General features: G+C 43.4%; 1 protein-coding gene across 1 annotated transcript; it reads left to right on the top strand.

The window, feature by feature from the left end:
- The first annotated feature begins 3,166 nt into the window (after nucleotides 1-3,166).
- LOC145335541 (uncharacterized) lies at nucleotides 3,167-5,646 on the top strand. Its single transcript, XM_080181337.1, has 2 exons — nucleotides 3,167-3,242; nucleotides 4,764-5,646. The coding sequence occupies exon 2, from the start codon at nucleotides 5,110-5,112 to the stop codon at nucleotides 5,614-5,616; it is 507 nt and encodes a 168-aa protein (XP_080037463.1). The 5' UTR covers nucleotides 3,167-3,242; nucleotides 4,764-5,109; the 3' UTR covers nucleotides 5,617-5,646.
- Nucleotides 5,647-20,923: the final 15,277 nt, after the last annotated feature.

Here is a 20,923-nt window from a genome sequence, read left to right on the forward strand (position 1 = left end):
AACTGCAGACACTCGCCACAGATATGATTGTTCAGGTTTGAGATGTTCTCCACAAACTGCCACGTGCTGCAGTTCAGGCACACCACCTGCCCTGTGAAGAACATCAAACTCCTGTCCAGTTACAGGAGAAATTAAAAATGGATGTGATTAACAACAGCACTCAACCCCTGCAGTTACACATGAACTCGCTGGTGTCTCAGCAGATTGGATGACCGATTGAATCCCTTCCCACACTCAGAGCAGGTGAATGGCCTCTCCCCGCTGTGAGTGTGCTGGTGTGTCTGGAGATTGGATGATTGAGTGAACTGCTTCCCACACACAGAGCACCGGAACATTCTTTCCCCAGTGTGAACTCGCTGGTGTTGGATAAGATGAGATGATTGTCTGAATCTCTTTTCACAGTGAGGACAGCTGAATGGTCTCTTGTCAGTGTGAACAAGCTGGTGTTTCATTAGATCTGGAGAGGTTTTAAAGCAATCCCCACAGTAAAAGCATTTATAAGGTCTCTCATCACTGTGAACTCTCTGATGTGACCCTAGGCTGGATGACTTTGTGAATGCCTTCCCACATGTGAAGCAGGCGAACGGTCTCTCTCCAGTGTGAGTGCGTCGATGGGTTTCCAGCTGGGATGGGTAACTGAATCCCTTCCCACAGTGCCCACATTTCCATGGTTTATCCATAGTGCTTGTATCCTTATGTCTCTCCAGAATGGATGATCAGTTGAAGCCTCGTCCAAACATGGAGTACGTGTATGGTTTCTCACCACTGGGAATGGTGTGACTTGTTTTTCAGACTGTGTAACTGGTTAAAGCTCTTTCCACGATCAGTTCACTGGAACACTCTCACTTGGGTGTGTGTACGTCTTGGTTCTTTTCCAGTCACACCGATGCTTGAACTCTTTCCCCACAGACAGAACAGAGAGACATATTTCTCCTTCCACAGTGAAAGGTTGATGATATTTAGCTCTTGATGAATCCATTGATTTTGACTGATCGCAAAGAAATGTTTTCCTATCTTCAGATCATCTCCTACTAATCCCCTGTAAAATGAATTGACAGTGTCAGTATCACTCAGACCAGGACAGAAATTCAGAACAGAAGTATCTAGTTTCTGTACAACATTCCCACCCTCTGTTCTTCCAAATATGTGATCCAATCAAACTAAAATAAGCTAAAATTGGCAACAAAGTTCTCACCAAAGAAAGGGAATGTACTTAACTAAACCGGAATGTTTTTTATGAACATATGAACAAGGAGCTGAAGTAGGCCATTCAGCCCCGCCACCATTTATTAAGACTGTGGCTGATTTGATGCTAACCTCAAATCGACATCATGTTTACCTCTGATAATCTATCACCCGCTTGCTTACCAAGAATCTATCCACCTCTGCCTTAAAAATATTCAAAGCTTCTGCTTCCACTACTTTTTCAGAAAGAGAGTTTCAAGGACTCACAATCCTCTGAGTGAAAGAATTTCTCCTGACCTTTGTTTTACACGGGCTACCCCTTATTTTTAAACAGTGACCCCTAGTTCTAAGTTTTCTCAGAGGAGGAAACAGTGTCTTCACAACTACCTTGTCAAGACATCTCAGGATCTTAATATGGTTCAGTCAAATCTCCTCTTGGTATTCTAAACTCCAGTGGATACAAGCCAAGTGTGTTCAACCTTTCCTTACAGGACAATACACCCATTGCTGCTATTAGTCTGTTAAACCTTCTCTGAACTACTTCCAACATATTGACATCCTTCCTTTAGTAAGGTAACTAATACTATACACAATACTCCAAATGTGGTCTTACCAATGCCCTGCACAACTGAAGCATAACCTTACTACTTTTGCAATCAACTCCCTCACAATAAATTGTAACATCGTATTAGCTTTCATAGTTACTTGCCCTGCCTGTATAAGAGCCTTCTGTGATGCATGCACTAGGACACAAAGGTCTCTCTGCACCTCAGAGCTCTGCAATCTCTCGCCATTTAGACAAATCTATCTTCTATTCTTCCTGCCAAAGTGGACATTTCACAATTGCCCAATTCTACTGAATTTACCAGTTTTTTGCCCACTCACTTATCCTATCTATATATGTTTGTTGTCTCCTTATGTCATCTTTACAACTTATTTCCTGCTTATAGTAGATTGGCAATGCTTAGTGTCCAAAGATGTGTAGGTTAGATAGACGAACCATGATGAAATGTGTGGCATTATTGGGATAGGCCTGGCAGTGGGCCTGGGTAAGATGCTCTTTTGGAGACTCAGGGCAATCGTTATGGGCTAAATGGCCTCCTTCTCCACTGTACAGATTCAATGCTTCTACAGTTTATCTTGTGTGATCATCAAATTTGGCAACCATCGCTGCAATCCCTTCATCAAAGTCATTGTATTGTAAACAGTTCAGTTCCCAGCAGTGATTCCTGTGGCACATCGCTGCCAAAAGGGCCATCCAGATTACCATCAGTGCACCTGAACAGTGCCGGAGTGTGGCGACTAGCGGATTTTTACAGTAACTTCATTGCAGTGTTAATTTATCCTGCTTGCGACAGTAATAAATAAAGCTTAACTATTAATGATCCACAAACTCCTCTGGGCAGCACAGTGGTTAGCACTGTTGCCTCACAGCATCAGGGACCCTTGTTGCTTTCCCAGCTTAGGTCGTTGTCTGTATGGAGTTTGCACATTCTCCCCGTGTCTGCATGGGTTTCCTCCGGGTGCTCCGGTTTCTTCCCACAGTCTGAAAGACATGCTGATTAGGCTGCATTGGCCATGCTAAATTCTCGCTCAGTGTACCCGAACAAGCGCCGGATTGTAGTGACTAGGGGATTTTCACAATAACTCATTGCAGTGTTGATGTAAGCCTACTTGTGACATTAATAAATAAATGTTAATACTTTGTATTGGTAACAGTGACTCTGTGGGCACTAGGTGTCTTTTAAGTCAAACCAAATAGACAAACTCAAATTAAATGAGGACAAAGTAAAAGGGGCAGCTCCCCAAAAGGAAGGGGAACAGCCCGAACAAAAACAAAAGTACAAAGGAAACTTAAGACACATCAAATCAAAATGTGATTGTTGAGGCTGCGGGCACTAGGACCGCACTGGAAACAGACACTCAAGCTCCGCCCTCTATCGCGTCATCAAAGTGGACACGCATGCGCGCCATTCCCCTTTGGAACAACATGGCGGCCGTTAATTGTGGCTTTGTCCCGGGAAACAGACATGGAGATGCAGACACGGGACCTACAGGTCAGTATTTGGGGTTTGAGGCTTTCACCACGTGTTTCGAAACATTCCCCGTTCCAAGGTTAGCACTATCGCTCCCTCTGGGTCACCGTATCCTTACCCGTTTGGAGATACGACTGACAGACAACACTCCGTGGCCATTGCTGCGCCTGCTCCGAATACAATACACTATTGCGCTTGCGCACTGCTCTGGATAGGGGACAGCCACCACCGCGAAGAACTCTGGGTAAAGTCCCCACCATTTACAGTCCAAATTTGTTTTTCTGCTGTGTGGGGATTAGAGTGGTAAGGCGAATAAATGAAGTTAGGAACCAAATAATATGTAAATTCAAGTGCATAGATCCTCCATAGAAAAAAGGAAAGTGCGAATTGGTGGAGAATCAAGAGTTCATAAAGCAGTAGCAAGAGCTGCAGAAACCAACTCCTGCAATCACATAGGGAGTGACCAACTGAATCCTATCAGTGAGTAACTTTCAGGACTGTGTATGACTCAGATCAGACATTTTAGTCATGTTAGCACACACTAATACAACTGAATTACTGGAAACAGGCTGCAGCTCTTTCATTTTCACTTATTACAGTATGCAGGTGTCACTGGCATTTATTAACATTGCTGAATACTTTTGAGAAGGTGATGACAATCTGCCTTCCCTAACCACTGCAGCCCATGGAGGTTTTGGATGGTTTTAGGGTCCCCAGAACATTAGCCTGGGCCTTTGGATTACTAGTCCTGTGATATTACCACTGTGTCACCATCTTCCATCACAAAAAAATACCCATTAACTATCATTTAGTATTTCCTGCAATTGAGGCAATTTTGTCTCCAAAATGTAACTTGCTGTTGGATCTCTTGAGATTTGATGTTTCTGCCCAGTCTGCCATGTGGGAACTTGTAGATGTGGATAGAACGTTTCCTTGTGAGAGAATGGGCAGCACAGTGGTTAGCACTGCTGGCTGACAGCTCCAGAGACCTGGGTTCAATTCCCGGCTTGGGTCACTGCCTGTTTGGAGTCTGCACGCTCTCCGTGGGTTTCCTCCCACAGTCTGAAAGATGTGCTGGTTAGGTGTGTTAGCCATGCTAAATTCTCCCTCAGTGTATCCGAACAGGCATTGGAGTGTGGCAACTAGGTGATTTTCACAGTAACTTCATTGCAGTGTTGATGTAAGCCTACTTGTGACACAAATAATAAATAAGTAGAATAATCCAAAATCAGGGGCCAGAAATGTAAGATAGTCACAGACAAATCCAATAGGGGAAATAAGGAGAAATTGTATTTATCAGTGCAGCTTTGCTGTGGAGCTCACTACAACAGGAAATATTTGTGGCAAAAAGTCTTTCAAAATAAAACAAGATGAATGGATGAGAGGGAAAAGAATAGAACAAGAAAATGAAAGACTGAGCTGAGGGAGATGGAATGGAAGGAGATGCTTGTGGAGAATCAACACCAGCAGAGACTGACTGGGCTAAATGGCCAGTTTCTGTTCTGTATATTTTGTATAATTCTATGTAAACTGTTTCCACAGGATGTTTGAAGAGGAGGATTTACAGATAGGAAAAAAGAAAATTTTTAAGATCTTCAGAGTGACACAATTCATCAGGACCTGAATATCATCGGCTGTTTAATGTGGAAGGAAAAATGCCTTTCTGTTCTAACATCGGTGTGACTGGAAAAGCACCGAGACACACACGCACGCACACACACACCCCCGAGTGAGAGTGTTCCAGTGAACTGACTGTGGAAAGAGCTTTAACCAGTTACACAGCCTGAAAAAAAATCACACCATTCACAGCGAGGAGAAACTGTACATTATGTGTGGTCGAGGCTTCAACTGATCATCCAACCTGGAGAGAGACAATGACACTGGCACCATGGAGAAAGCATGGATATGTGGGGACTGTGGGAAGGGATTCAAATACCAATCTCGGTTGGAATATCATCGACACACTCACACTGGGGAGAGACCTTTCCTCTGCTCCATGTGCGGGAAGGGATTCACTCGGTCATCCGACCTTCTGAGACACCAAACCACTCACAGTGAGGAAAGACCATTCACCTGCTCCACGTGTGAAAAGGCATTTACTCAATCATCCGATCTTAGGATACACCAGCGAGTTCACACTGGAGAGAGGCCATTCACCTGCTCTGACTGTGGGAAGAGATTCAGTCAGTCAGCCCACCTGCTGGCACACCAGCGAGTTCACACTGGGGAAAAGCCGTTCACCTGCTCTGAGTGTGGGAAAGCATTCATCCATTCATCCCACCTTCTGCGACACCAGCGAGTTCACACTGGGGAGAAGTTGTTTAACTGCTCCAAGTGTGGGAAGGGATTCACTCAGTCATCCCACCTGGTGAGACACCAGCAGGTTCACAAATGACTGCAGGGATTAGATTCTGCTGTTAATCACATCCAGAACTGAACCATTCTGACAGTTGGCAATCCCTTCTGCTGAAAATAATTGAAGTTTTATATTCTGGTTATATGTCCAATAAATCAGCTTGTTTTGAATTTATTGTCTTAGATTTTTATCTTTCCCACCTGAGTGTTTAATATCACCTGTCTGGGGCTCAAAAAGGACAATCTGGGGGAGGATCATACAGCAGGAACAGAACTTCAGCCTGGACACAGTCTGGGAACACAGTGACTGTCCACACTTTGTTCCTGTTGGATAAAATCAAACACAGCATTTATTCTCCATCCAGTTATCTGACCTTTTCTATTTGCATAGCTTATACTGATCTCCCTGGTGACAAATATTATGCTTCATTCCCTCATTTCCAATTAGTTATTATAAAATCTGTTTCTTCCAATCCGCCTGGAACATCAGGTGGACATTCCCAAGTGGAATTGAGACAGAGGTGAGATCAGCCATGATCAGATTGAACGGTGGAGCAGGCTTGAGGGGTTGAATTACTGACCCCTGCTCCTGGCTCTTATGTTTTTCAGTTAATGATCGTCACTGTGTCCGTGAGGGAATGTTGTGAGTTTCTATCCTGGACTCACTGTGATGGATTTTAGAAACTTCTTTCAAATAGGCTTAGAGGGGGAGGATTTACACAATACTAAACCCAAACCAAGAAAAATATTTGTCTTTGATCAATCTTTAACATTGGACATTTTTTTCACAGGGCTTCAGAAGCTGAGTGGTGGGAGGCAAAAAACTCAAACAAATCATCGCAGCAGCATCTGACGCTATTGCCTAAATTATTGTAATCTGAATATTATTTGTAATTTGAACATGGAAGGGGAAAGCACAGTTAACAGCGGAGAGAAACCAAACACGTGTTCTGTGAGTGGACAAGGATTCAGACAGTCACCTGGCCTATCAAGATACAAGCACAGTCAAGCTGGGGGAAACCATGGAAATGTGGGAACTGTGGGAAGGGATTCATTTGTTCATTTCCCACCACCCCCCCTCCCACCACTGAAACACAAGTGGGCTCACACTGGGGAGAGGCCTTCTTCCTGCCATAAGTGTGCAAAGGGATTTACTACCTCATCCATTTTCCAGTGTGTTCACACAGGGGAGAGGCCATTCACATGGCCCTGAGTGTGGCAAGGAACTCATTAGTTCATCCATCCTGCTGAATGACCAGTGAGTTCACACTGGGGAGAGAGCTTTTACCTGCTCTGAGTGTGGAAAAGAATTCATTGATCCAACTTGCTGAAGCACCAATGAATTCATAACCGGAAGAGGCTGTTTATCTGTTCCAAGTGTGGGAAGGGATTCACTCAGTTATCTAACCTACTGAAACACCCAGCGAGGTTCACTCTGGGGAGAGGCCGTTAATCTTCTCTGTCTGGAAAGGGATTTACTCCATTATCTCACCTGTGGAACACCAGCAAGTTCATGAGTGACTGGATTTGCTGTTAATCACATGCAGGACTGAACCATTCTCATTGGCACCTGTTTCTGCTGATGTGAATAAACCTGAGCACAGTTGTAGAGCTTATGTTGTGGGTTAAAAGTCAAATAAACAGGCCATGTGTGAAATATGGTTTGGTGAATGTTTATAATTTCTCTAACATAGGTTAGTTCCTTTTGAAGAGCTCCCCCCACTTCACTGTGTCCTCCATTGTCACCTCAACACAAGTCTGAGGACTCATGAAGCTTCTTTGTCACTTAGTCAGGGATTCTGCTGTAATTGCTGCTGTTAATCACATCCGGGACTGAACCATATTCATTCTGACAGTTGGAACTTGTCCCTCTGATATTAATAATCCCTATAACTGGAATGGAGACTATCAAGTAACTGAGCTTTGTTTAAAGCTGTTGTGTATTTTTGACTTTTCCACCTGAGTGTTTAACATCTCAAGGCTGGAGCTCAGAAAGGGTAATCTGGAGGAGGATCATATGGCAGCAAGAGAACCTCAACCTGGATACAGTCCTTCAGGGTCACACTGAGAGGGACAAACAGCACTTTGGTCTTTCCATAAGACATAGGAGCAGAATTAGGCCACTTGGCCCATCGAGTCTGCTCTGCCATTCAATCATGGCTGATACTTTTCTAATCGCAATTCTCCTGGCTTTTCCCCATAACCCAAGATCCCCTTATTAACCAAGAATATATCTATCTCTGTCTTAAAGACACTCAATGAGCTAGCCCCCACAGCTTTCTGTGGCAAAGAGTTCCATAGATCCACTACTCTCTGGCTGAGGAAATGAGGGGCATGGACAGGGTGCATTGGGAGCAGTTCCCCGTAGTTGAACAGTCAGTTATAAGGGGACACAAGATAAAAGCAGAGTCAAACTGGGGGGAAACCATGGAAATGTGGGGACTGTGGGAAGGGATTCATTTGTTCATTCTCCCCCTCCCCAACACTGAAACACAAATGGGCCCATCCCCCACTTTATCTTTATCTTTATCTTATCTCACTTCACTGACAAAGTCCCCATGTGAGAAATGTGTCCCAGTCGCTTTCTTCCATGACTCTGAGCTCCTAGGCATGGAACAGAAACTCCTTTATAACTGTGTTTTAGAATCAGGAAGAGCAATAGTGAATAATAGAAACTGGCTGTCAAATCAGAGATTGGTGTAAAACTGACTGAGTAAAATGGCAGGTTTAAGTTTTAAAATGTTAACATTTCTGAATCTACCAAATGTAAGGTAATGGTAACAGAATCACAGATTACTATAGTGCAGAAGAGGCCCTTTGGCCTATCGAGTCTGCACTAGTGCATGAAAGACCCTGACCTGCTCACCTCATCCCACTTGCCAGCACTTGGCCCGTGTTATGAATGTTCTGGCGTGCCAAGTACTCATCCAGGTACTTTAGGAAGGAATGTGAGGCATCCTGCCTCCACCACCCTCCCAGGCAGTGCATTCCAGGCCGTCACCACCCCCTGGGTAAAGTTTTCCCTCTAATCCTCCTAAACATCCAACCCCTCCACTTTTATCTTGTGTCCCCGCGTAACTGACTGTTCATCTAAGGGGAACAGCTGCTTCCTATGCACCCTGTCCATGCCCCTCATAATTTTGAACACATCAAGTTACATTTCGATATGGAACTTTGAACCATTTCTCCACTTCCATTGACTTCGATGTGATGGAAGCTGACTGTTGTAAAAAAAATCCTTTAAATGTCGCCAGGGGCCTTCTGTCGATTACTACCGTGCACTTCTGTCCGATGGAGCACACACTGCTGCAGAGCTGGAGCAGGAAAAAACCCCTCACAACGGGAATTCCAGGTAGTGCCCAGCAGATGGCGCTGTCGCACCAATAAATTGGAGCAATAATTAAACCCAGTGACAGTCATGGGAACCTCCCGAAAAACAAAATATAACCCCCAATAAGAAGGGGTGAGGAACATTTGCGGAACTTAATTAGTTGATTTTAACTCATGTTCATGGTAAAGTTCGCCTTTATAAATGTATTTAAACTGTTTAGTTCACTTGATGTTTCGAAGCTGTTGCCATGCCCGTCTGTAACACTGAACAAATTTTCTCCCTGTCTGTAACACTGAACAAATTTTCTCCATCTTCCCTTTCAGGTTTCTGGAACCTTTGATCCGAGACCAGTTCTCTGGTTTTATTGGGTCAGAGTGTGTCGTTGGGTCAGAGACAGTTTTTGAAAAATGAACAGATTTCACAACTCATTAACATTGAACATTGAAACAAGCCCCAGGTTCAGGTTTATACCAATGGCCATTGAATTTCACAATGTTTCCCTGACAGATTGAAATATTAATCTGATTTACAGAAACAAATGAACAGCGAGAAACAGATGAACGAGGCAGATATGATAAGAAGTTTAATGCCACCCTGGAATTACGTGGAGACAGTCAGGGAGATGCAGAAATTTGCTGCTCTGTACTTCGGATTTGTTTGAAAAATCAAAGTCACAGCATAATGAAAGGTGTTCAGGGTGTGCAAACTGCCTGGAATGTTGCAAAAGTGATCAAATAAACGCTATCTATTGTCTACCCTCAAATGCTCCCAGAAACTGAAAAGGGAGATGGAGCGAGGGATGTTCAATATGATAGGCAGGCTTGGAAAAGGCAAGAAAGGACAAATAGGGACTTCGGAATCAGAAGAACAAAGAACAACGAAAATTACAGCACAGGAACAAGCCTTTCGACCCTCCAAGCCTGCACCGACCATACTGCCCGACTTAGATAAAACCCCCCATCTTTCCGGGGAACGTATCCCCCTATTCATAAAAATTGATCACATTTGAATTCTGTTACCCTAAGGGAGAATCATATCCCTAGACCAATGAGCCACAAACATAGCGAGCTGTACGTCTGCTGTCTGTGTGACGATTGAAGGCTAGGTTTGATGGATATAGCATCGTGTTCAGTTCTGGTCGCCACATTACCAGAAGGGTGTGGAGGCTTTGGAGAGGGGACATAAAAGATTTATCAGGATATTGACTGGTATGGAGGGCATTAGCTATAAGGAGAGGCTGGAGAAACTTGGTTTGCTCTCACGACGGAGCGACGGAGGTTGAAGGGCGACCTGATAGAAGTCTACAAGAGTATGAAGGGCACGGACAGAGTGGATAGTCAGAAGCTTTTTCCCAGTGTGGAAGAGTCAATTACTCGGGGGCACAGGTTTAAGGTGCGAGAGACAAGGTTTAACGGAGTTGTATGAGGCAGATTTTTTTGCGCAGAGAGAATGGTGGGTGCCTGGAACTCGTTGCCGGGGGAGGTATCTTGACAAATACATGAATAGGATGGGAATAGAGGGATCTGGTCCCCGGAATGGTAAGGGGTCTTACTTCAATCGGGCAGCAAGGTCTGTGCAGGCTTGAAGGGCTGAAGGGCCTGTTCCTGTGCTGTAATTTTCTTTGTTCTTCGATATTTTGTGTTAGCAACCTATTCCTCGCCTCGATATTAAAATCTACATTTGATTTTAGAGGAATACAGAACTGATTAGTAGCAGAAGGGACATTTAATTGACGCGTTGACTATGTGATGGACCTGTCGGCCTAACTGGTTTGGCAGTTTGTTTTCTCAGCTTCTCCTGGAAACAATTGGGTGACAGTTGATCCGAGGTGAATATGGTTTCCTGTCGGTTTGTGTTTGAGCGGCTGAGAGCGCCACTGCTCTTTGTGGCTGCGTCTGCATACAGTAGAGAGGAGCTTTAACTTATCTTGCTGAGACAGTTTTTGTGCAGGAGTCAGACTGCTTTCCATCACTGTGAGGCTGAAAGCGCAGTAATACATGGCCGCGTCAGACAACTGCAGATCCGAGATAGTCAAACTGATGGATTTCTTCCAGGTTTGGAGCTCAGTCGAGAAACGATTTTTAGCAAAATCTGCTTTATGTTCATAACCCCCTGAATACTTCCTCAGAATGTATTCGGGCTGGGAGTCTGGATGCTGTCGATACCAGAATAAATTATAGTTGGTTTCTGCAGTTTCGTAGTTGCAGTTTAATGTCACCGCGTCTCCTTCTGTCTTAACATCTGAGGGCAACGGCTGAGTGATAGAATCTCCATGGGTCAGATCTGGAAAATATGTTCAAATAGATGAAGAATAGAGTGACGTGTACTCAATAGTGAGATTCAACCAAGTCCTAGAAATAAGAGAACAAAGGTGATGTCCAGAAATACCTGTTAGAAATGCTCCCCACACAATCCAGATGCCGAGTACCCGCATTGTCTCTGTCCGCTCTGTAAAGTAGGAATCGGGTATTTGAAGACACCCATTCTAATCCCCACCCTTAATAATCTGATGACGTGTCTCAGAATGTTCATGCGTCAGTTCCGTGTCTCGCCAGTGGCACCGTGTGATTGGTAATTGCTCAGATGACTGACAATGAATAGAAGCTCTCCAACTTCTACTCCATTCGGTGTCCCTGTTGGGAGAATTGTTCCGCTTTGGAAATGGGATGTCAAGAAAAAAAACCCTTCATTTTGTCATTCGAATGGCGGAGTAAGGAGTTTTGATGGATTTGGTGGATTTTCAATCAATGTTCTGTGCACATTCTCTTAGCTTTAGCATCCGAGCATTAGTGCCTGAGGCTCAGTGAGAATCTAGAGAATGTGGAGGCTATGGGTCACAGAGTAATTTTAAAGCTGAGTTAAACAAACATTTTAACTAAAATTTATGTCACGGTTCATGAGGATCAAGGCAGAAAAGTGGATTTAAAATGAAGATCAGATAAACTGCAATCTGACTGAATGGTAGACCAGATTTGCAGACAGCCTAATTTTTATGTTCGAATGTTCAGATATCGGTGGATGGACTGTGACATACTTTGCAATCTTCGTTTCTTTACTAAAGGAACAGGGAAATCGATCAGTGAACTCTCGTTGCCTGCTTATTATTCCTGAGATAATATGAAACGTGTACTATGGATGCTGTACTGAAAGCTGACCATGAGTGAAATCAGTAGGGTTAGGATATCAAATTGTTATGATGCAGCTAATTATGACATCGCCTTTTCTTCAAAGGTCCACTCAGGGACAACAAGATGCACTTTGTAGTTGTGACCCCCTGTCATATAATATACTGAGAAGAGTCAACTTCAAGAACTTCCACTTTTTCTTCTTAATCATTATCAACATGGGGTCACTGGAAAAGTAGTTAATGGACCCAGGATGATGCTTTGAGAAAAGCAGTTCAATCCCATCATATAAAGTGGTTAGATTTAAATTCAATTTTGGAGAAAAGTATTCAAAATTCTACTCCTGCAGCTTGTTAAATTTAAATGTGATGAATTGATATGAAAAGCTAGTCGCACTGATGGTGCTCGAAATCTGTCACTGCAAATCCACCTTATTCACGAATCCACTTTGTGGAAGGAAATCTGCCTTCGTAGCCTGGCCTGGCCTGCATGTGACAAGAATGTAACTAACTCTCAAATAGCCCAGCCCGTTTCGAGGATAATTAGTGATCGGCAAAATCTTGGTCTTGTGACAGGCGCCCAGTTAATATATTTTTTAAGAAGTGTCGTCATCATTTGACTAATAGTAATCCTAAATTACAGCAGTCAGGAGAACAGCATATTCTTTACTTTTAATTGGGAGGGAAACGCAAAGTGAAAAAGTGATATATTGACCAGAAGAGGTCCGCTGTCCTTTTGCTTCCTTCTCCCGAATCTGTAACGCTGCAGTTCAGGAAATATTCTCCCGCAGTGGAGATACAGATTCAGACCCCACAACGCCGTAGCTCCGCCCGCATTCCTGATGCAACCAGTGCCAAACAAGCAAATCGACAGAACTGTCTTCATAGAATCATAGAGTCCCTGTAGTGCAGAAGGAGGCCATTCGGCCCATTAAACCTGCAGCGACAACAGTCCTACGAAGACCCTCTCCTCATAACCCCATGTGTTTACTCTCCTAATCACCCTAACACTAAGGGACAATTTCGCATGACTAATCCACCTAATCTACACATTTCTGGACTTTGGGAGGAAACAGGAGAAAACGCACGGGTGTAACGTGAAAACTCCACACAGACAGATACCCAAGGCCGAAATTGAACCTGGTCCCCCTTTGCTATGAGGCAGGAGTGCTAACTACTGTGCCATCTTTCCGTTCATTTGGTAATGCAGGGCACATGGGGTGAGCCAGAGAGAGGGGGGCGGGGGGAGCAGAAAAATCGGACTGCGGATGTTCCTGCCAACAGCAACGCTATGTGAATGGAACCATAGGTTGCGTCACCATCATTTCAAGTTGGGAGAAATATATAACAACTGCGCCCTCTGACGGTGACTCAGGGTGCGTGATACTGTCCGCAAGTGAAAGGTTGTCTATGGGCAGTCCCCAGCCGTCTTTTGTTGAGAGACGTGTTTTCAAATAATTCAACTATATAAATAGACGCTAGGGAAATGTGAGTAATTTGAAAGAAAAATGCATTCTGGATCATTTCTGAATCTCTTCCTTTCCGTCCTTCCCGCATCATTTGGCTTTGTATTTAGCACTCGTAATGTCTCATTTTCCTTCAATTCTCCTTCCATACTTTTCTAATCTGTTGTCCTGTGCCCGTAATCCTAAACAGAAAATGAATTCCAGAATTTTGACGCAAGGGAGTGGCGATATTGTTCAAAATGAGGATGGTGTGCGGATTGAAGGGGTGCCTGCAAAGTATGGTGTTCTCATGCAGCTGTTCCTCTTATCCCTTCTAGCTGGAAGAGATTCGCAAGGTGCTGTCGAACCAGGCTTGACGGATTGATATATTCCGCTTCAAGTGCGTACAATAACTTCTAATGGAAAATTGCTGGTTAATAAATAAGGAACTGTGGCCGCCGTTATTTTTAATCAGATTTTTTTTATTGATGAGAAACGTTATACAAACATTGTTATCCAAACTACCCATTGACATTGGAATACACTAGTTTATAGTGTCCACTTTCTAAGCCTCTTGTGACATCCACCTCCTCCTCTTCCACCTACCATGCCCTAAGAGGGATTTGGTGACTATAGACGTCCATTAGATCATTCAGTGATTGATCATTTCAAAGTTCTCCAGTGGATTGCCATTGACTTCTGCACTATTGTTGACCAGGAATCTGCTCCGTCCCCATCACCAGCCATCAGCAATACTGAAAGCATTTACAGGCTGATAATCAACATGTCCGACCAGGTTAAGAACGTGACCATCAAGTTTTGAAGTCTTTGTTCTGCGGAACAAAGGGACCTTGGTGGCTTTGGTCATTGATCTCTGAAATCGTAAGGGCATGTTAATAAGATGATGAAAAAGGCATAAGGGGCACTTGCATTTATCAATCGACGTAAGAAGTCTCACAACACCAGGTTAAATTCCAACAGGTTTGTTTGGTAGTACACGCCACAAGCTTTCGGAGCGCTGCCCCTTCATCAGGTTGTTGTGTTCACAAACAGGGCATATATAGACACAAACTCAATTGACAAAATGCTGAGAGGATGTTTCCCCTCGTGGGAGAGTCTGGGGACATTGTCTCAGAGTAAACAAGGGGTAATTGAAAACAGAGAAGAGGAGCAATTTTTTTTCAGAGAGTTGTGAGCCTTTCTGGACTACACGAAATTCCTTATCTAAAGAAAGATGGTAATGCGTTAAAAAAACGTTTAGAGAAGGTTTGCTATAATAGTATACAGGTACGTGCGGGTTATCTGTATCAGCAATAAGAGTATTGATGTTAGGTTTGTATCTACTGGAGTTTTGAAGAGATATCTTCATTGAAAGTGTTAAAACTATAAGGGGTATTAACTGTATGGATGTGGAGCGGATATTTCCTCGTGCCCATGTTGTAGCTGCACTGGATATTTCTGGATCTTTATATTTCTCGGAGCGTATATATCTGGGCTCTTATTTCTGCACCTGTTCCCAGTGCAGTTGTATTGTCCACAGGAGGGCGCTCTCTGATCACTTACCGAACATCACTGTCGCCTTCTGCAGAGAGTGACTAAAAATGGGTGGGGAAATAAAGTCCAGCCAATCGCATCACGTCTTTTTTGACTCTTTCAATTTCTCACATTCCAGGTTCAGGACAGACAGAGATCATTGTTTCCGTTTCTGGAGCTCAGACTGGAACGCTGAGAGTAAAAATGTTCCTGATTCTAGTTATTGCACTGATCACGGGTCAGTGATTCTGATCACATATTGTATATTGCAAAACTTGTGGAAGTTCCCTTTCCCAACTCTGTGTAACAATTGTCTTCCTCTGATTCCTAACGCACTGTGTCTCTGCTATTTATTTTCAGAGATGAGTAATGGAGAGTCAGTGTCCCAGTCAGAACCAAGAGTTGAAGCAACAGAGGGTGAAAATTCAGCAATACCCTGCAGTTACTCAGTGCCGAGTTCAGCTGCACAACATGACTTGTTCTGGTATCGCCAGTATCCACACCAAACTCCTCAGTATCTGCTCAAAGCCAGTAGTTATGGGTTTAGCGATACAGCTCCCGGTTTTGGACACTTCAGCGGAAATCTCAACCAGGCACAAAGCACATTTCACTTGTCCATGAAAGATTTGAAGGTGAGAGACAGCGCAGTGTATTACTGTGCGCTGAGACCCACAGTGAGAGAGGCTCCCGCGGGCCTCATACAAAAAGTGACCCAAGTCGACAACCGTTGCTTCGGGATCAGAGAAAAAGAGTCAGATCTCTGCGGAAATGCGCAGAAAATGAAGGCCACAATACAGTCCCAGCTGAATGATATTCCCTGCTGAGCTCAGCCATTGTCAGTGTTGTGAAATGTCACATTTGCCGTCCTATTATTCCGGGATCAAATCCAACCATTCTCCCATCCCAACCGCACAAAATCTAGATTATCCCAGATGAATAATTTCCTTAATCTGTACTTAGGCACCTAATCCGGAATTTTCCATCTGCCAGGCGGCACATTTTAAAAGTGATCTATTATCAAATGCAATCTCAGAATTGTTCCATTGTAAAGTCCTTGGAGCAGAAATAATGACTGATTGAAATCAGAGCTTTACTATTTGAGGAATGATATCCTTGTTATAGAGGGGTACAGCGAAGATTTACCATGCTGATTCGTGGGATGGCAGGTCTGACATATGAAGAAAGATTAAATCCATTAGGATTATATTTACTGGAGTTTCGAAGAGTGAGAGGGGATCTCATAGAAACTTATAAAATTCTAACAGGGTGGACTCAGAAGATTGTTCCCAATGGTGGGGGAGTCCGGAACTAGGGGATCATCTTTTGAAGATAAGGGATAAAGTGAGGTGAAGGGAAATTCCTTCATCCAGAGAGTGTTAAATATATGGAATTCAATCCCACCAAATGTAGTTGAGGCCAAAATGAGGTCTGATTTCAAGAAGAAATTTGATATAGCTCTAGGGGTTAAAGGGGTCCAGGGATATAGGCGAGGGGGAAGCAGGATCAGGACATTGAATTCCAAGATCAGCCATGATCACGATGAATGGCGGAGAAGGCTCGTGCTTCTAGTTTCTATGTTTTGAGTCCATGAAATATTTCCTGGTGCAGAGTTGAGTGACTAATTATCCCCGAGATATTTACAGCATTAACTATTAATTATGTTAAGTCATGAATGTTACTCATTAAAACCTGTACATTAGGCTGCTGAATTCCTACAACGCAGAATGAGGCCATTAGGCTCAACGAACATGCCCCGACAACAATATCTTCATCAAATATCAAGTTTTTCCTCAATATAAACACGGGCTGTGTATCTGGATATTGCCGGTACCAGTATAAATTGTATTCGCCCATTGTTGCATTGTAAGTATAATTAAAGTCACTGTTTCTCTTTCCGCCTTTAATTCTGAGGATAGAGACTGATAAATCGCCATGACTCAGATCTGAAAAAAAATGTCCGAACGGAAGTAGATCAGACAGACTGAATACTTAAGCTCAGTGTTAAACCATGTTTATGAAATGAAAGTAAATATGAAATGTGTTTGGTTCACGATTACCCGTTAGGAATATTCCCCGAACAACCCAAATGCCGCATTGTCACTCTGCATCGGGGGAGTTGGATATTTGAAGATACAATTTCCAAAATTCATCCTGTGTATTTTGCTGCCTGCCGTGTCTCGGGAGGTTCTCACTGCATTTCCCTGTCTCCGGGGTGGTGCTGTGGGGTTAGTAGTTGGTGAGCTGGCTGCCAGTTATTGGATTCACCCTGAGCTGGGTTCAGTCAGTGTTCTGATCGGACGAAATGGTTTCCGAGGTAGACACGTGGGACGAGATTTGTCACCGGAAACATGGGGTTGCCGATGGGGTTTATTTATTCCGGCTTCAATTCTCTATCTCTGATTCCAGTAGAATCGACATCCGTGAGCGGTTAAAGCTCGAGTCTCAGCTTCTTTCATCAGCTCGACAGAGAGACGCCACAGTTGTAATTGGAGCGCGTTTGTGAATCCTTATTAATTCTTGTGATTAGATCCATATCCGAATTCTACACTGAACTCCCTGGACAATTGTTTCAGCAGAAGTTTCATGTGTTCTGTAAAATGCTCCGAATTTACAGATTCTCTTTGCTGTTTTTCACTCTGACCTGCACTGGGGTGACTGGAGCAGATGAGGTGACGCAGCTCCCTCGGCGGAAGGTTGTGAGTGAAGGGGGAACCGTGTCCATGAACTGTACCACGACCACTGCTTTTTACATCTTGTATTGGTACAGACAGTCCCCGAATCAGCCACCGCAGTATCTGGTGACGGCCAGAAAAGAATCCGATGAAAGCCAGAGGATCACTGCCTCAATCGGCGAAGGCAACAAATTCAGCGCCCTGACTGTGAGAGACGCCGGAGTTACAGACACCGCCACCTATCTCTGTGCCGTGAGGCACAATGTGACAAACATAGGGAGGTCCCATACAAAAACCTGCACCGACTGCGAGAGACATCCTGGAGTATCGGTAGAGTGGTGGAATTATAATAAAAAGTCCATTAACAAACGAAATGAGAGCAACGCAAAATAAAATATAGAATCTACTGATTAACATTCCGTCAGAAATGAAGATAGATGAAAACAGAGATGGAGAAGGGAGAAGGAACACGTAAGCCGGAATGAGTGAGCAGCAATTGGAATTAGAAAAGTTGAATCTTCATAGGGAAGTGGACAGAAAATGAGGAAATTATTGAAAAAGAAGTGGAAGACATTGAAAAAGAAAGCACTTAGCGTGATAGATTAAAGGTCAGATAAATAAAGAGAAACTTTAACAAAGTAGATTGTGATTTTTGTTTAACATTACTAATATTTACTTGTTATTTAAATAGTTCAATTTTCTGAAACATGTCACCGAAAGAGCAACCATTGGAAATCGCTGTATTGGTAAATTTGGGCTTTGCTCATGATCCCGCCTAAGGCATTTTCAAATAAACTTCATTGCAGTGTTAATGTAATCCTTCTTGTAACACCGATAAATAAACATTAAAACAAAAAGAACATGGAGAAGAAGCTACAGATGGTATTAAACAGATACAGACTCCGAGGTTTATTTACAAGAAGCAGGTTTCAGAACACAAGGCGGTACATGTAAGCCTGCATACATCATTGTCGACAACACAGTTCAAACACACGTGGATCCGTTCAGTGACTCTTCAAACCTTTAGCGTTAACCTCAGTGATAGTATTTAAGAGAGACTGGGAAAGATGGTGAGGGAATGAGAGAGCATTATACTCAGCGGAGAATTGAGCAAATGGGGGTACTTCCTGTGGAGCAGCAATTCTGTTCAGAAGTGATTGTCAGACTTGTATCCAATCAAGGCAGGTTTGGAAAAGGTTGAAAAGGAGCAGAGACAATCGGCTCGCCCCTCAATGCGTGACTGGATGGCGGCATTTCTCCTGACCTTTATGCAGTGGAGGGAGCGATTAGCAGACTGCGGTTTGAGCAGTCGACTGTTACAGGATGCGATGGTTCTTGCCAAACTGTAATGGGGACAATCTATAAGTAATTTTCAGAGACAAGTGGATAAATATTTGACCAGCAAATGGAATTTTTAAGAATATAAGATACATTGAATGCAAGTGCCGATAAAGAATAAGTGGATAACCCATCAACCGAGAGAGTACGTGAGCAATGGGCCGAGAGGTCTGTTAGCGCTATAACAGTTTACAATTTCAAGATTATGAACCGCTCTTTTCAATTAGCACAATTCTTGCAAAACAATTTAATTTGTTGCTACAGAGAGGAAGGAGATGTTCGGAAGCAGTGACGGTTCAAGTGGTTTCTGGTTTGAGAAACAGCCAATTGCTGAGTGGCATCGTGAGAAACGTCAGATACCGATATCCCATAATTATCCAATCGGTGACAGTGTGGCCCTTCAGTCTCACATTGAATGGGGGAATGTGAAGCTCTCGCTTCTCCTCTCCCTCCCCAACATTCAGAGTCTGGGCCTCGGCTGCAAGTCCCAGTTTAGAAAGTAGATCCTGATTGATGCTCTTGTGCATCTTCATCAATCATGAAGAGAAATCCCCGCAAAGAGCTATTTCCAGTTGGAGCTCTGATGCTGCTGACATTGTGTGAGTTTATTAATTTACTCAGACGGATTATTTCAACAATCTCTTCGTAACGTATAGTTTATGAGTGATTTTCTTCTGTTCACAGCTGTTCAGTGTGAGGATCAGAGCTCCCATCCTCAGCATGTCGTGTCTCGGGAAAGGGAGCGGGTTGAACTCAGGTGTCGGCTCTCTGTTGCTACAGGCGATACAGTAGCCTGGTACAGACAAACACTGACAGGACCTCCGACATTTATCGCCTCCATTTACCAGGGGAATTTGACCAAAGGAAGTTACACACTGTCCTTTGACCGAGTAAAGAATTCCAACACCATTTCTATTGATGAGACGACGGTTCTGTTTTCCGGAATGTATCTCTGTGCGAAGCAGACACAGTGAGACAAAGAGCGGACCCCCCTGTACAATATCCTGTTCACTGCTGTGTCTCCGCTGCACTTTTAAGTTTTCTGCAAATCAGAAATGCCGTTGATGTTCTTGAATGTTACTTTCCCACATTTAATGTTCTATCTAGATAGTGTTCTAACATCCTAAAGTTGTCATTAAAGATGCAGATTATCGAAGCATGTTAAGTATTTAAAAAAAAACTGTTTCGTTGTTCCAAAAGCAAATTAAAGAGACAGGCAGAAAACTCTGTCTGTCAATTATCTAAATCAATATTCTAGAAAAAGATAGGTAAATAGACAGATTGATAAGAGGTAGAGATGTTCAGAGTCAGATGCAGACAGACAGGTGGATAGACTGATAGTTAACTTTGTTTCGCCAGTATGCGTAAGAACTTTATTTAATTATCCCAGTATGTATCTTTATATTAATTTTGTTCTTGTTTTCACAGCTGTATCTTGTCACTCGAAGACATTTCAGATGTCGATGTATCGGGTAAATCAAGGACAGGCCATCTCTCTTCATCACAATATTACTGTTACTGGGAATGAGTTTGTATTTTGGTACCGACAATTCTCTGATCAAGCTCCAGCGTATCTCGTTTCCATATTCAGAGATGAAACAACTGAGGGAAGATTTAAAGTACCTGTGGGCAGTGAGAAAGGATCCACCGGTCTCACTGTTAACACGGTCGAACTGTGTGATGCTGCGGTGAATACAGTGCAGTGAGACACAGTGAAACAGAGAGATGCAAAGCCTGTACAATAACTCACTCGACATGGGCACTGTGGAACCAAACATCCCATGGCCTTTAGAAGAGAGCATGTTTCAAGCATATCGATAGAAAATGTTCTTCTTGTGAGCTATATGATGGAATTAAAACAATATAGTTTATTGCTTCCAACAATAGAACTTGCAGAAAAACCC

The sequence above is a fragment of the Carcharhinus amblyrhynchos genome, unplaced genomic scaffold, assembly GCF_965287045.1.
Source record: "Carcharhinus amblyrhynchos unplaced genomic scaffold, sCarAmb.v2.hapA scaffold_39, whole genome shotgun sequence".
NCBI lineage: Eukaryota > Metazoa > Chordata > Chondrichthyes > Carcharhiniformes > Carcharhinidae > Carcharhinus > Carcharhinus amblyrhynchos.

Coding starts and splice junctions, on each gene's coding strand:
- LOC145335541 (XM_080181337.1), top strand. CDS start 5,110: ATGGAGAAAGCATGGATATGTGGGGACTGTGGGAAGGGATTCAAATAC.